The sequence below is a fragment of the Callorhinus ursinus genome, unplaced genomic scaffold, assembly GCF_003265705.2.
Source record: "Callorhinus ursinus isolate GAN/ISIS: 27379988/994484 unplaced genomic scaffold, GSC_fseal_2.0 scaffold4, whole genome shotgun sequence".
NCBI classification, from domain to species: Eukaryota; Metazoa; Chordata; class Mammalia; order Carnivora; family Otariidae; genus Callorhinus; species Callorhinus ursinus.
Window position 1 is genome coordinate 149,136,473 of NW_027397066.1, and position 16,505 is coordinate 149,152,977.

General features: G+C 35.3%; 1 protein-coding gene across 2 annotated transcripts in view; it reads right to left on the reverse strand.

Annotated features, from left to right (window-relative positions):
- GLRA3 (glycine receptor alpha 3) overlaps nucleotides 1-16,505 on the reverse strand; it is a 195,041-nt gene that overhangs the window by 134,996 nt on the left and 43,540 nt on the right. For both annotated transcript variants that reach the window (XM_025873986.2, XM_025873985.2), the window contains exon 2: nucleotides 13,313-13,440. In XM_025873986.2, coding sequence (XP_025729771.1) covers nucleotides 13,313-13,440 — 128 coding nt within the window. The remainder of the gene's footprint in view (nucleotides 1-13,312; nucleotides 13,441-16,505) is intronic.

Consider the following 16,505-nt stretch of genomic DNA (forward strand, 5'->3'; position numbering starts at 1 on the left):
ATTTCTTTTTTTTTAAAGATCTTTATTTATTTACTTGTCAGAGAAAGAGAGCAAGAGAGCACAAGCAGGGGGAGCTGCAGAGGGAGAGGGAGAAGCAGACTCCCTGCTGAGCAGGGAGCCCGATGTGGGGCTCCATCCCAGGACCCTGGGATCATGACCTGAGCCGAAGGCAGACACTTAACCGACTGAACCACCCGGGTGTCCTTTTTTAAAAAATATTTCTTTCTTATTTGTAAATATTTACAAATGTTTAAAATGTCTGAGACAATAAGGGTGTCTTATATGTCACTATGTGAGAAAGGAGAAAGCATCAATCTTTTACTTCATGACAATTTTATCCCATCGCAAGAGAAGTATAAGGTCACTATTAAAGGTTAGATTTCTTTTGACTTAATATAAGTCTAAGGTATTGAACTCTAAAATATGTACACAGAGTATCTGGAAATCTTGAAAAGCTAAAACCAACCATTCATATTTTCTAGGTTATTCTCTGTTTTCTAGAGAACACGAAAACTGCTCTTTTCTTTTGAGGCTCACAGTAATATGAATCTAGGGAATATCGTTCAGCTTGAGGTAAATTCTCTTGTGTTCTATCGACTCACAGCCTTTGGAAGAGGGAAAACACAAGAGCACTGGTATTGGGTTAATTCATCTTCCAATAAAATGTTGATGGAAGTGCATCCATGTTGGGGGGACGTGGTCCAGGGCACAGGACTGCCTGCTCCATCTGACTGTGAACTTTTTGGCTGAAATTGGGATAAATAAAACAGTGAGGGAGAGGGTAGTGATTTTTCCTGTTTTATTTTTTTTTTCTTATTTTAATTTAGCAAGAGGCAGGGTCTTTATTTTTGAGACTTTAATTTCTCTGTGGACATGGCCTAAAAAGGGAAGCATTTTTTAAATTATATTTTCTGATCCCATCCTTTAAATTTAATTATTATCCATACAATTTCAGGTAGTGGTGGTGAAAAGTACAATGAAGGTGAAAATTCAGCGTAGGCTTTAGGGCCCTGCGGTTAGTGATATCTGTTCGGATGCATTTCAGTGTCCTCTGGGCTTCATGACACACCCTAATGATTCCAGGAAGGTTCTGAAAGCAGCAGTGTTAAGTACCTTGCCAGGAGGAGGGCTCCTCTGATGTATTTGTCTTCTCCCTAAAATGTGCACTGGCATCCCAAGTTGACCAGAGGCTTGCATACTAAGGTCAATAAGGAAAATAACATGTTTCCACAGAAGAGCAATGGTCAAAGGAGAAGTAACTAATTGAGGCTTTCACTTATAGTTGGGAACATGATGTCTTATATTTTATGAAACAGACTTCAGTCCTTGCCTCTTCAACATGCCTCCAATCACATGTGGAAAGCTCCTCCTAAAGGCAAAAAGCCAGCCTGGTTTCAAAGTCTAAATTTCACGTGGCAGTAAAGTAAATCACAGGGTCTGAGGTATAAGCATTATTGTTAATTCCAGTGGTTATCACACGTGTTCTTTGCCTGATTATTAGAACAAACAAGACTGCTATACGGTTCCCATTTGACAACTTATGTGTGTATTCATTTCTTCAACAGAAAGAAAGATGAATGAATTCAGACACAAACCTTAATTCCAAATTTCAAAAATAGAGCAGACACTAACTTGAAACATGTGTGTGTGTATATATATATATATATATACATATATATAGTTTTGTTTTTAAAATTTTTTTAAATATACTAAAACTATAAAGCAACTTGAAAATAACTCATTGTTTTTAAAGGTAGTCTTGGGTTAGATCATAGAATATCTTCTATGTGATACAAAGCATTTGGAATTTACTTTACGAAGATGAGGGAGCCATTACAGAATTTTGATCATGGTTGTGTAGTGAAACAACACAACATGGTGAGTTGTTGAATGGATGACAAAAGCTTAGAGACAGAGAAAACAAGAATTTATTGTTATAGTCCAGATGGGAGATAGAATGGCCCTGACCAAGGCAGCAGCAGTGGAGATGGATTACAAAGAATGAAGTGGATACAGTACCATAATGTTTATAAAGCACTGTATTCTATACTCTAAGCTTCTGGTCTATGGCAGATCAGAGCAGCAATCTTAATCTTTCTACCTTAGTTATTGATACGTATATTCAAAAACTTTGTAGAGAATGAAGCTCAGAGGAGATTGTAGATATTCTATTGCCATTACAGAGAGCACCTGTTTAGCAGTCCCTGGCCAATCTGCCAGTGCAAAAGCTGTTAAATCCATCTAATACACTGCTATGTTTAGTAACAGAGCAAGTAATTGCTATAGCATCCATATGGCAAATTGTGCCTTTATATTGTTCATTACATTAACCATCGATGGCCCCGAAAAGCAAACGACAGTACTTGCAGATGTTTTCAGCAGCATGTTTTCTTTTAGATGTCCCTTAAAGAAATAATAGAACATGCCTTTTAAATTCAGAGATGGATAAAGGCAAAATGGCAAAGTGCATTGCAAAGCCTTGGCAATTATATTATTGCTGTTCATACTAGGGAAAAATGATTCACAAGGCAAAGCTCAAGCAAACAAACAAACAAACAAAAAAAACAGCCCAAGTGTTCATGAAAATGATTCCAAGAAATTTTTAACATAATGTTCTATTAAAACCTCACCCTTCTTAAAGACATAAAATGCAGCTAAAAGACTAAATCTCAAAAAAATGTTGTGTTTACATCTATATACATGTACATAGGTATGTACATGTCACATATATATGTAGTCATGTCCCAAGGAGAGATATTATTTTATTTATTTTTATTTATGTTTATATTAAAGATTTTATTTATTTATTTATCTGAGAGCAAAGGGGGGGGGCAGAGGGAGAAGGAGAGAGAGAATCACAGACTCCCTGCTGTGCATGGAGCCCTAGATGGGGCTCCATATCAGAACCCTGAGATCATGACCTGAGCCGAAATCAGGAGTCGGCTCTTTAACCGACTGAGCCACCCAGGTGCCCCCTTTTTATTTTTTAATCGACAAAAATAAACTTGATGACTTTAAATCCACATTTTAAAAACTATTTGTTAGATACCTGAAGAAAGTTTGAAAATTATGACATAAAGATAAGATCTAGTTTCTTCTTTCTGTTCCCTTTCCTTCCATTTCCTTCCTGAAAATGCAGTCTTAAAGCCATTCAGTCAGGCAACACAAGATGGGTGTCCGTGCTAGGTGGGCTATGGGGAGTGTGTGGTAAACTAGACAGGATGAGTAGGACATCTGTGGAGAAGAGGCATATGCACAGCATACACCGGATGTTGGAGCCAGAGTGAGTGAGGAGGATGGTCCTAAAGTGGGGCAGCTGGTGTGGAGTATTAGAGCCAGAGAAGGGTGAGGAGAGTGTCCACATGGGGGCGTCCTGGCATCATCAGTCAGAGTCTGAACAGGAGCCTAGGGCGTTTGTGCAGGAGAGGGAGTGGCAGCAGACAAGGGAGATTTATTACATATTGATCAAATACGTCATTATTTTAAGGATAAAGGGAGCCAGGTTTCTTACTGTCAGATGAGGAAATTAAAATATAGTAACTCAGAAGCTAGAATAAACCTATGGTATCAGAGATACCAGTGGGAATCATGGTTTTCAATAGAGAAGTAAAGATAGAGATGTAAATTATATGCATATGAATATATACATATGTGTGGATGTGTGTGCATGTATATTTATGCAAATACGTGTATGTATACAGATACATCCTGGAATACGCCAACTTAATCAATTAATCAAAGTGAACATTAGTAGTGATGGCAAAAATTAACATGGTCCACCACCTGATAAAATGCAATCAAAACAGGGTGCCTGGGTGGCTCAGTTGGTTGAGCGACTGCCTTCGGCTCAGGTCATGATCCTGGAGTCCCGGGATCGAGTCCCACATCGGGTTCCTGGCTCAGCGGGGAGCCTGCTTTTCCCTCTGACCCTCTCCCCTCTCATGCTGTTTCTCTCTCTCTCTCTCAAATAAATAAATAAAATCTTTAAAAAAAAATGCAATCAAAACAAAGTATCACTTCTGTGCTATTTCTATTAAGATGCATTATTTAAATTGAATCATGAAGAAAATTACTAATGCAAACTAAGCCATGTTATGCTAAATAAAGGGATAATAATATAATTTTTAAATGTCATGATCATGACAATCATAGAAAGCATGAAGTTCTGGTTCAGACTGAAGGAATCAAGGAGAAATGACAAATAAAATACAAGACATGATTCTAAACTGGATCCTTTTGCTATGAAGCCATTATTCAGATTATTGATAAAATTTGAATGGGGGTCAACAAATTAGATGGTAACAATATATTCATGTTAATTTTCTTGTTTCAGTGGTTAGGTTGTGGTTGTCTAAGAGAATATTATTTGTATAATATACTCAAGTATTGGGGCATCAGGTCAATAACTTTCAAGTGGCTCAGGAAAAGAAAAAACCGTTTTGGGCTGTAGTTGCAAATTGTGTTAATTTGAGATCGTTTTAAAATTAAAAAACAGGAAATTACTAAAGGAAAACACATTAAAAATTAAAAATAAAAAAAACAGAAGATACAGGGCACACCAATCTGAATTTGTGAGCATTTCAGGTGAACATTTATAGTTTTAGAAAGACTTATTAAAGACATTCTTCCTGTTAAAATGACCTTGTATTATGTAAAAATGCAAGTAGAAAATTACCCTTTTCAAAAAATAATTGTAAACTTTATTCAAGAACAATAATGTCTGCCTGAATATAAATAGTTAAAATGATAAAGAAGCTGCTAATACTTTTCCCTGAAAAAAGAAACCAGGTAGGAAATAAGTATTAGGTACACATGCCATCCTGGGGATAGAATGTGTTATAGCAGAACAGATTATTTGAAAACTGGATTTGTGATGTGGGAGAAAGAGATTAATATAGAGAAATATTACAGCTGAAAAGACAGAAACCACAAAGACATTGTGAAGACAAACAATGTTATCTCTAGATAAAGAAAGTAACCATTGGAGATAAAACGAAAAAAATCATAGCAAAAATGCTATAAATGTTTGGAAGGAATATGTAATTGGGTGATTGCTGAGAGAATACTTTCTGCCTGGATCCAAATTAAACTTAAGGGTTATCAAACAATAGGGTCAAAAGAAAGAAGTAAATTCAGAAACAATTGGTAAAATGACCTAGTAAATAACATTTTATTGTCTATGGATGTACATTTATTTGCTATCTGATTGCTTTTCATCTGTTAAACTGGCTTCTAGTTTCAAGTGACTCCTAGATGCTTCTATTTCAAGATGGAAAGTTGAACATAGTTTTCTTTCTCTCTGAGAACATCGAATGATGTTAGCAAATAAAAATGAGACTAAACACATCACACCAGAAAGAATGCAAGGAAAATCATAGTTAATGACATAAAATATAGAAGGCAGAAAAAAAACTGTTGATTGGTGAAACAGGGTAAGCCTAAAATAAATGCAGGTTGGGACTACATGGGGAAGGGAGCTAATGTGCTAAGAACGACCCAGAGAGGCACAAGGCTTAGGGTCATCCTCTGCAGAAAAGCAGGTGGGGAGTTAAAAGGAGTCTGCAGGGAGAGGCCATGGGTACATGTCCCAGAAGTTCCCTGCTTCCCATCCCTATTCTACAGAGCAGGAATGACCTGGGGTTTAGCCCATTTTTGAAGGCATGGAAATAACTTTTTTTTTACTTTTTGCAAACATAGTTCATTAAGGTGATTGGACATAATATGTTTCTGTGAACCAATGCCGACTTTAAAAATGTTTTATTTTTCCAGCTTTACTGAGATATCATTGGCATGCAACATTGTTTAAGTTTATGGTACAAACTGTATTGATTCAATACATCTACATATTGCAATATGAATACCATCTTAGCATTTAGCTTACATCTCCATCATGTCACATAATTACTATTTCTTTTTTGTGGTGAGAACACTGATGATCTACCCACTTAGCAGCTTTTAAATAGCAGCTTAGCAATTTTTAATAATACAGTATTAACTATAATCACAGTGCTGTGCATTAGATTCCCAGAATTTATTCTACTTCTAACTCTTTGCAAAAAGTTAAAAAAAAGAAAGATGATTGGGGAAAACAGAGTTCCTGAAAGGACCTTAAAATTAAAGCCATCTATATTTTGGCATCTGAAGGACACCAGACCAAAGCCTAGACGACACTCAACATTCATCTAAAGCACAGTTCTGTTCAGGGCAGGAATGTCTGTCAGATTTCCCTTTCCAGTGAGAAAAATAGCAGCAAACCACCTCCTTACACTCATACACACACAACCAGACAAAACCTGTATCAGCACCCAAATCAACTCAATCTTTCCTGAACTACAGAGTATTTCCATCACATATAAGAAAACCAGCAGCTTAAAGAGAGTGAACAAGATGAATAAACATAATTGTTCCTGCAGGAAGAAAAGAGAAATCATGGGGCTGAAAAGAAAAACAGAAGTGGTAGAATACAAGAATTGAAGCATTAAACTAGAAGTCTAGTTAGTGCAAGGGAATCTTATAATGCCTTCTTTGCAAAAGGCCTAGAAACCATCAGACAGATTAGAACAGGTACTCACCAGACATAACCAATTTTACTTTTGGAGTGATTGCCTCAAAGAAGCACAACCGTGCCTAAGGGCTGCTGAAGCAAGGAAGTGCTGCTTTTCATCACTAATATTTTTAGACAATTGAATTTTTACCAAGTTTAGGTACCTGCTTTTTACTACTGTTGTAAACAAAACAAACAGCTAAACATGCAAAATAGTACCTGCCCAGCAACCTGTAACACAACCTCCATGACGTCATGTTCAAGGAAAATGGTTCAGGATAAAGAGGACTGTGAAGATACCAAAACATAATCACAGACTTAAAATCTTCCTAAACGTTCCAAATGACACCAGGTAAAATATCAAAGAGTCATTTACAGAACAAATCTGAACAATCCTCCCTAAATATAGAGCAAATATAGAGGAAAAGGGCAAAATGGTAAAGGGTATGAGTGGGAGAGTATTAGATAGAGATGACAAAAGATCAGAATTTTTTTTTTAAGAGAAAGAGAGCTGTTTTGGAGAATAACACAAAACAATGCTAGCATAAGTCATACTTTTTTTAAAGAAAAATATGCATAGTTAGAAAAAACATAGGCTACATATAAGGGAGCAAAAATCACAAGAGGATTTTAATTTTTCTTATAATACTACATGTCAGTAGGCAATGGAACACCTACAAACTTCAGCTAGAATTCTGTAGCTCCATAATTCTATGAAGTTACTTTCATGTCAAATGGATAGACAAGAGATTATTGTATTTACTGTAATTATTGTAATACTATTCTGTGACAAAAAGAAATGAGCTATCAAACACAAAAGACATGGAGGATTCTTTTTTTAATTTTTTTTAATTTTTAATTTTTTAAATTTTTTATTGTTACGTTAATCACCATACATTACATCATTAGTTTTTGATGTAGTGTTCCATGATTCATTGTTTGTGCATAACACCCAGTGCTCCACGCAGAATGTGCCCTCTTTAATACCCATCACCAGGCTAACCCATCCTGACATGGAGGATTCTTAAAAGCATATTTCAAATCTGAAAAGTCTTCACACTGTAGGATTCTACCAATATGACAAAACTCCACACAGTAAAAGGATCAGAGGTTGCTAGAGATTTGGATGGAGAGGGAGAGTGACATTTGTAGCTCAAGCACAGGGGATTTTTAGGGCAGTGAAACTTCTGTATGATATAGTAATGATAGTTTTCTGTGGGTTATTCATTTGTCAAAACCCATAAAATGTGTAACACAAAGACTGAACCCTAAGGTAAACAATGGACTTTAGTTAATAATAATAACACATCATTATTAACTATTGATGAATAGCTATTCAATAGTTAATCAATATTAATTCATCAATTCTAACTAATATACCACACTCTTGCAAGATGTAAACAATAGGGAAAACTGTGGCAGATGGGAGGGGAGATGTGGGAACTCCCGGTAATTTCCAATCAACTTTTCTGTAAACCTAAAACCATTCCTTAAAAAGTCTAGAAATTAAAAAAAAAAGATGATCAGATAAACCAGAGATCAGAAAGTGTATCTATCAACTTACACATGTTCTGAAAATGAGAAAGTGCTTTATTCTATCTGTGTGTGGAGAGATAGAAATAAAACTTGACAAAAAAAAAAGAAAGAAAGAGAACTTGAAAACTAAAAGAAGAGTCGGATATAAATACGAATTCGAGAAACTGCTGTTTACAAGGATTTGGGGGTCTTCTCTTAAATCGTCTGGAACTCTCAAGTGAGTAACATGCTTGGGTTTTGTGTTGAGCACTGATTCTCTACAACCTGTGGTTCAGGCTTATGTGCAACGCTTTCTGTCACTGTGCCCTTCCATTTCTGCTTTCCCCTAGATAGGAAGGGTTCGAAAAGAGAAAGAATTTCAAACTGCAGGGAAGAAATAGCGTTGCTTGCCTATTATTTTTGTCTTTCAAAATAGAAATAACTGTTTCTATACATACCATTTCTGCTAAGACCAAATTTTTGAAAGAATGATTTGTTCAAAACTCTGTCTTCTGTTGAAGGATTAACAAGTTTAGTGACAGGGGAAGCTTTACTTGCTAATTCTTTTTAGCAGACTCTCAGATCATTTATTTATTTATATATATATATTTATTATTAGTTTATTTGTTGAGAAAGGGGGGTGGGCAGAGAGAGAGTGAAAGAGAGAATCTTAAGCAGGCTTCATGCTCAGTGTGGAGTCCAATGCAGGGCTCAATCTCACGACCCTGAGATCATTACCTGAGCCAAAATCAAGAATAGGACGCTTAACCCACTGAGCCACCCAGGCACCCCTCTCAGATCATTTCTAAACCCAACTGTTGTTATTAAGTGTATTCTTTATAATAGTTCAAGAAATCATTATATTTAACAGAACTAAGATATAATGGAGATTTGGAGTTGTTTTCATACTCAAATTATCCTCAAGGCAAAGAGCTTTTTCTTGGAGAAAATTGATTCTCATAAAAGTTTAAGATAAGTTATGAGCATTCTGGAGGGGAAGAGAACAGTTAATTAATTAGTGACCAAGAAAGATAATGTTGGTGAGTTAGGCATTTAAATGTTTTAATTTCTTTCAGTATTTATTTTTATAAGTAGCTAATAGTTGTATTTAATTTAATTACTAAGATAATTTTTGATGAAGAGACTGTCCTATCTGGGCTTGGTACCAATTTAAAGTGTTTTAAGAGAATTATTTATTCCTACTTTTGTGCAGTATATTTTAATAACATATTTAAAATATTTAATCTTGGGTGCCTGGGTGGCTCAGTTGGCTAAGCATCTGCCTTCGGCTCAGGTCATGATCCCAGAGTCCTGGGATGGAGCCCTGCGTCGGGATCCCTGCTCAGCAGGGAGTCTGCTTCTCCCTCTGCCCTTCACTCAACTTGTGCTCTCTCTTGCTCGCTCGCTCTCTCTCAAATAAATAAAATCTTCAAAAAAATATTTAATCTTAAACAGGTCAGATTATTTTTTTTGAAAGACTTTATTTATTCATTTGTCCGAGAGAGAGAGAGAGAGAGAGCAAAAGCAGGGGGAATGGCAGGCAGAGGGAGAAGCAGGCTCCCCGCTGAGCAGGGAGCCCGATGCGAGACTCAATTCTGGGACCCTGGGATTGTGACCTGAGCGGAAGGCAGATGCTTAACTGACTGAGCCACCCAGGTGTTCCAACAGGTCAAACTTTTTAAAAGGTGTAGGTTGTTTTAGAGAAATGTGACAAAAAATACAAAAAGTATCATAATTTACATTAAAGAAAAAATGTGTACATCTAGATTTTTTGTTAGCAGTATATAAAAGAACAAGTTTAGTGACAGGTGAAGCTTTACTTGCCAATTTATATATTTTAATAGTTGTTCTCCACTATGGCCTGCAAGGTATGTTCCCATTTGATGTATACATACTTGTGAAAACAATCAAAAATTTGAAACCAGTGTTCTAGAAATAATTTCATAATAATGTATTTGAGCTGGAATAATTAATATTATTTTTAAATGTTGATATTTTGAAAGGTGAAAATACTATCACATTATTATTACAATTATTGCAATTGCACTTCACTGATTGCTAATGAGACTGAACATTCTTACTTATTCCCTGTAAATTGTCTGAGAAAGTCAATACTGAGATTTTATGTTTTTCTCTTGCAAAATTTGTAAATCCCTGAGAGTTTAAACACCCCTGAGAGATTTTTTTCCAATGCTTTTATATTTTGAAAACACTTGCCTACTGCCTGAGCAATTATCCAGGTAAATTATTTTTATTATTAGTTTTTATTAACATTTTAATCTATGAAGATATGAGGACTAAATCAATTAAGTTATTGTAATATATTATTATATATATTGTTATATCTGTTTTGGCCAATTCCCACCCCTATTCTTTTAAAAAAATTACTTAATTTTGCTTATTTAAAAAACAAAACAAAACAGACTAGCAGAATATCACACTACTGATATGTAGATATATATATTATATATATATATAATATATATATATAATACCCAGTTTAAATTAGTTTATTTGATTAGCTAGGTAAACTCCTTTAAAAAAAATAGACAAGAGGAAAAACAATCAATATAGGGGGTAGGGATGTTGTACTTTTAGTCTTGTGAGCTACTGCACAGAAAAATTGAGTTAAATATTACCAGAACAGTTTCTTCGTACTTCCGCCTGATGAACTTTCTTAAAGAGGTCTGGTGAGTCCCCAGGTCCCTGACAATAGAAGGGCTAATCCTCCTCTCTAATCATCTTCTGATAGGTCTTGGATTTAGTTTGTTAGTACCTAAACACCTCAAAAATATTTAAATATATTTAAATTAAATTTAAATTTCAATATTAGGCAATGAAATGATGGTCAAAGGATTATGATGTTATTTTGTTCAATAAAATGAAACTGCGTTGAATGTGCTTAATTTGGGGAGGAAGTTGTGAGCTTCCCCCGAGACAACAACGTCTCACTCTTAGTGAGAGGTGAAAAAACAAGAGTGTTGCTAAGAACTGATCCATTAAGGTATTGGTTTAAAAAAACTGACATTATTCGTGGTAATCAAATGAAGATCCACTTGCTTTTCTGATATTCAGAGTATAACATATCTTGAAAAACCATAAAGGAGAGAAAATCCCCCTTCCCTTTCTTTTCTGTTCCTTTATGGACACTGCAATGTAAAAATTGATTCTCCTATTCTCAATTAAAAAAGAAATCTACTAACTTCTAAACTGGCCTTGGTTATCAGCTAGTTTTTAGAAATGTATTTTTATTTAAAAAAATCAGTACTTATTTTAAGGAAGACCAAATCTTTTCAGTCATTTCCTGGCCTCACTCATAAATAGTACTATTAATCACATTTCAGATGGTTTAAAATCTCCTTTGTTAAATGATTGAAATGATAAAATAAAAGTCAACTTTCCAAGAAAGCAGCAAAGGAACTCGGACGGCTGTTGTGTGGTTAGTAACTTACCTGTATTTTTATTAAGATATCCATTGAGTCTATGTGATTTTGTTAAAAATGTTCACAGATATTTAAAAATAGAATACATTTTCTTCTGTAGTTTTCAGTGAAAACAAAGCAATACTTCTGAATCACTGAATGGAATCACTATAATGAATCCACTAATTACTGATTATATTTCTTGCTGTTTACTAATATGACAACTGAATATTTTTCAAGATCAATTCAAAGTTAGTTTTCAACCTAATGTCAGGGATACTGCTCTTCCTCAATTTGTAGAAGATCCTCATAATGATGAAATCTCGTTTCATTTGTGTGTGATATTTCTTAAGCTGCACTATTTTCTCACAGCTTACATTTAGTGTTTTCCTCTTATACAGTTAAATATATTTATGGTCAGGGCACCTGGGTGGCTCAGTCGGTTAAGCGTCCAACTCTTGATTTCAGTTCAGGTAATGATCTCAGGGTCATGAGATGGAGCCCCACCTCAGGTGAGCACTGCACTGAGTGTGGAACCTGCTTAGGCTTCTCTCTCTCTTCCTCTCCCTCTGCCCCTTCTCTACTCATGCTCTCTCTTTTCTTCTAAATAAATCTTAAAATATATATATATATATATATATATTTATGGCCAAAAAATATAAAAATAAAATAAAAATATAATAGTCAAAATGCTTAAAAACAAATCAAGAAAAGCAATCTACATGTCAAAATAATTTTGAAATTGAAGCAATTCATAATTTTTTACTTCTAAATTATCAACAAATTTTACTCTTATTTTTTTTCTCCTGATACCCATTCTTGGTGTTTATTAGTCCTCTAAATAATTCTTAAACCACTGCTAAGCAATTCTTTTTCTGTTCTTCCCATAAGAACAAATTCAGGAAAAAAATAATTATCGTAGACTACATTGTATTTCCTTTTACCTTTAAGAATGAAAATAGCTTAACTGAATCTCATGGAAAAGGTAGGCATTCTTATAATTTGGATTATTTTCTTTACAAAAACAGAATAATTTTCAAGAGATATTAAATAATTACGGGCATGAAAGTAACTTTCTAGTCTTTTACCCCAGGACTTATTGTGGTTTTGGATAATCTACTTATGATGTATAAATATGTTGCTTATCACTATATTAAACAGAGAACAAAAAAAGTATTCTTGAATTGACAATTACACTCTTTCCTATAAATTTAGGCAAAATATTTGGTAGGTGGAATGATTTTTTAAATGTTATCAGTAGCTTTTAGTTATTCAGACTATTTTCCCTGTACATAAATTCAACAACTGTTTGATTCTCCACAATATAGAGAGTCTTGCTGTGGGGGATTTAAAATATGGTTTATTGCCAGCTCTAAAGAAACTTCCATTCCAGTGAGTAGGAATACATTTTATGAGTATATTGTAGGATATTATATATATATAATATATATATAGGATTATATATATTTTAATATATATTAAAATATATTTATGGACAATATAAAAATAAAATAAAATATTTATATATTCATATATACAGTGAACATATATTCATTTTAAGAAATTACATAATTTCCTAAAATGAATCATCATGACAATAAGTATAAAAAGAAAGACAAAGAAATACTATTGGTCCAAAGAAGACAAACTCTGAGAACTATTAACATGAGAATAATTTTTTTTTCTTTCAAGACATATCTTCGAATAGTACCGTACTTGGAAGAGTACTGGAAATAAGCTTTAGAATTTTTGGTGGAATCAATCTGAAAATTTATCTTGTTTAAGCATATTCAAAACATATTTCATATATAATAGTAGTCAGAACAATTACCTTTAAAATTGGGTCTGATTCTTGCATCATACCCTGATGTCCTCCCCATTAATTTATCCAGAAAGTCAGAAGGTGACATTGGAGCACTTCGGGATCTTGCGCTGTCTGTTTCCTTTGTTGCAACCAAGCTACAAATGAGAATAACATTCAGATTTTACCAAAAAACGACAACAAAAAGTCTTCCTAATAATTGTCCCTATAAATAGAGAATAAAAATGGTAAGCAAAAATACCTTTAAAAAGAAAAAGAGAAACTTTCTATACTATACAGTGAACGTTACCGTAATGACAGACAGGTCTCTATAGATCTACAGTCAGTATTTATAAGGTTTCATATGTATTCAGCCCAAGGGTCAGAGGTGACATTTTGTGTTAATTCTAGAAACAAAGCCATTTCCAAATAAGTAGGCTTTCAAAATTTTTATTTACTGAAACTTGACTTTTAGTTGCAATTTTTAGTTAAAAGTGTCCTTGGTGTTTCAGGCATAAGAAAAACAAAATGAAAGTTCAGCTGTGAAATGTAATTCTTATTGCTTTTATTGAGGGAAAAGCATCACCTTTCAAGTTTTGTGAATTCTTTCCAATGGTAATAAAACTTCTGTCCTACAGATTAAACAGTAATGTTCTTTTCTTCAATTAGATGCTTCCTCTATTAATAGCATACCCAATTAAACTCATTCTGCTTTCACCTTGTGTCATTCATCTATAGGACCTTTTGGTCAGATCAAAAATGTGTGCATTAAGATAGAGAAATTACCATCAATGTGGTGAGTGCAGCTGGCTATTATACAATGAGAATGTGTGTCCAGGAAAAGTAGAGTTACTGCACTTTTTTTTTCATTCAGACGTTCTCTGTTTTATGCAGCTGCTCATGCTAGAGGCCCACATGTGTCGTGACACCCCGTCCAGCTCCTCATTTACCTAGGCTGGTCTACAGAGGGCCGGGGCCTGCTTACTAAGATCAAATAATTCTTTTCACCCATAGAACTTTGCTCAGGGAAGTGAAACAGACTTCCTGAGCACACATGTGTTTGAAACTGATATATTCAAGCTGATATTTCCTGGAGATGGTCAGTCATCATAGCCTCCCAGCTCTGTCACTCAACTCAGAGCATTGCCAGGTCCTGAACCTTTGTGGTCACAGCTTGATGTCAGCAGTATCAAATTCCTCCTGCCGAAATTTATCCAAGTTATCCTATCCAAGTTAGGAGTGAGGCTAGGTAGTGAAAATGGGTCTTAACAGCCATCACTGTTGAATTGTCTACCACACACAGAGGCACAATTTTAAAATCCAATATCAATCGTAATGTGAAAGTGATGTTTCTGCAAGTGGAGGATCACAGCTAACAGCATCCATTAACTATTGTGCAGTTCTAAAGATCCTAGCTCGTTCTGGACATTCTAAGTCACTTATCAGGCCAATGGTTCGTTCTCTCTGTCTTTCATGCTCACTACCGAACCATAAGTTTCTCCTCTCTCTATTCTTTTAGCTCTACATTACTTTGTGACCCTTTACCTCTGATTATTACTGGTCAGTTGAACTCCATGACACCATGATCTCTGGAAAGTTTATTCTAATGTAATACTAATACTAATACCACTAATAATAAACAATAATAATAATATCATTAAGAAACCACTATGTTCTCAATAACTCTAGAACTTTCTCTACCACCTGGTTTTAAGTAACTTTCACCTGTCCTCTTAAGCAGCATTTGCTCATTTTCCGTACCCCAAGAACATAGGGCAGAAAGGATTGTCAGAGCCCTCATAACTACAGATTGCTGCTTCTAAACCATTCTTTGCATTTTTTTTATAAAATTCTTCCTTTCAATGATCAGAAAATAAACTTCTATATCCTCCTAACAACAAATAAACCAACTTAACTGGATCTGAACCAGTAATGTCCTGCCCTTCACTTCTTAAAAAAAAAAAAAAAAAACACCAGAATATTATGTATGCTAAACTGACAATCCCTCACATTTTTCACTGTGTGGGGGATATTATTCCAGATTATCCAAGTCAACCCTACATGCTATGACATATCTCCTTATAAGAGAGAGGCAGAGGTATATTTGATCACAGACAAAGGGGGAAGTCACTGTGACCAGAGAGGCAGAGATTAGAGTGATGTGCACAGCCAAGTAATACCAGAAGTCAGGAGATGCAGGAAAAGGAAGGAACAGATTCTCCCCTAGAGCCTCTGGAGGGTGCATGGTCCTACTCATACCTTGTTTTGGGCCCAGTGAACTGACTTCAGACTTCCGGCCTCTGAAACTGTGGCAGAAGTAATCACTGTTGTTTGTGGTGCTTTATTATGGTAGTCACAGGAAACTAGCACTGGCCTTCCAGTGAGTTTTTCATTGAATGAGTCCACTTTTCAACTCCAGAATTGCTCTTTTGGGGTACCTGGGTAGCTCAGTTGGCTGTGTCCGACTCTTGATTTTGGCTCAGGTCATGATCTCAGGGTCATGGGATAGAGCCCTGAGTTGGGCTCCACACTCAGCATGGAGTCTGCTTGCCCCTCTCCCTCGGCTCCTGCCCCAGCTCTCTCTCTCTATCTCTAAAATAAATAAGTAAAATCTTAAAAGAAAATAACTGGTTTAGGGGTGCCTGGGTGGCTCAGTTGGTTAAACGTCTGCCTTCATGGTTAAACGTCATGATCCCGGGGTCCTGGGATCGAGTCCTGCATCAAGCTCCTTGTTCAGTGGGGAGCCTGCTTCTCCCTCTGCCTGCCACTCCCCCTGCTCATGTTCTCTCTCTCTCTCTGACAAATAAATAAAAAATAAAATCTTTTTAAAAAAGAAAATAACTGGTTTAAAGTCTTTGTCCAGTAGTTCCACTCTCTTTGCTTTCTCAGGGAAGGTTCTATTGCTCGTCCTTTTCTTCCCTGTGTATGAATCATACTTTTTTTCCTTTGAATGTCTCATAATATTTTTACTGAGAATGGGACATTTTAAATAATATAGTATGGCAATTCTGTACATCATATTCTCCCTCCTTCCTAAGGTTTGTTGTTGTTGCTCTCTGGTGTTTTTTGTTTTTGTTTTTGTTTTTAATTGGCTTTTCTGAACTAATTCTGTAAAGTCTACATCCTTTATTGTGTATGACCATGGAACTCTCTGTCTGGGTGGCTTAGAAATTACCCAATAATTGGACAGGGATTTTCTTAAATTTCTAAAACCAGTAAATCT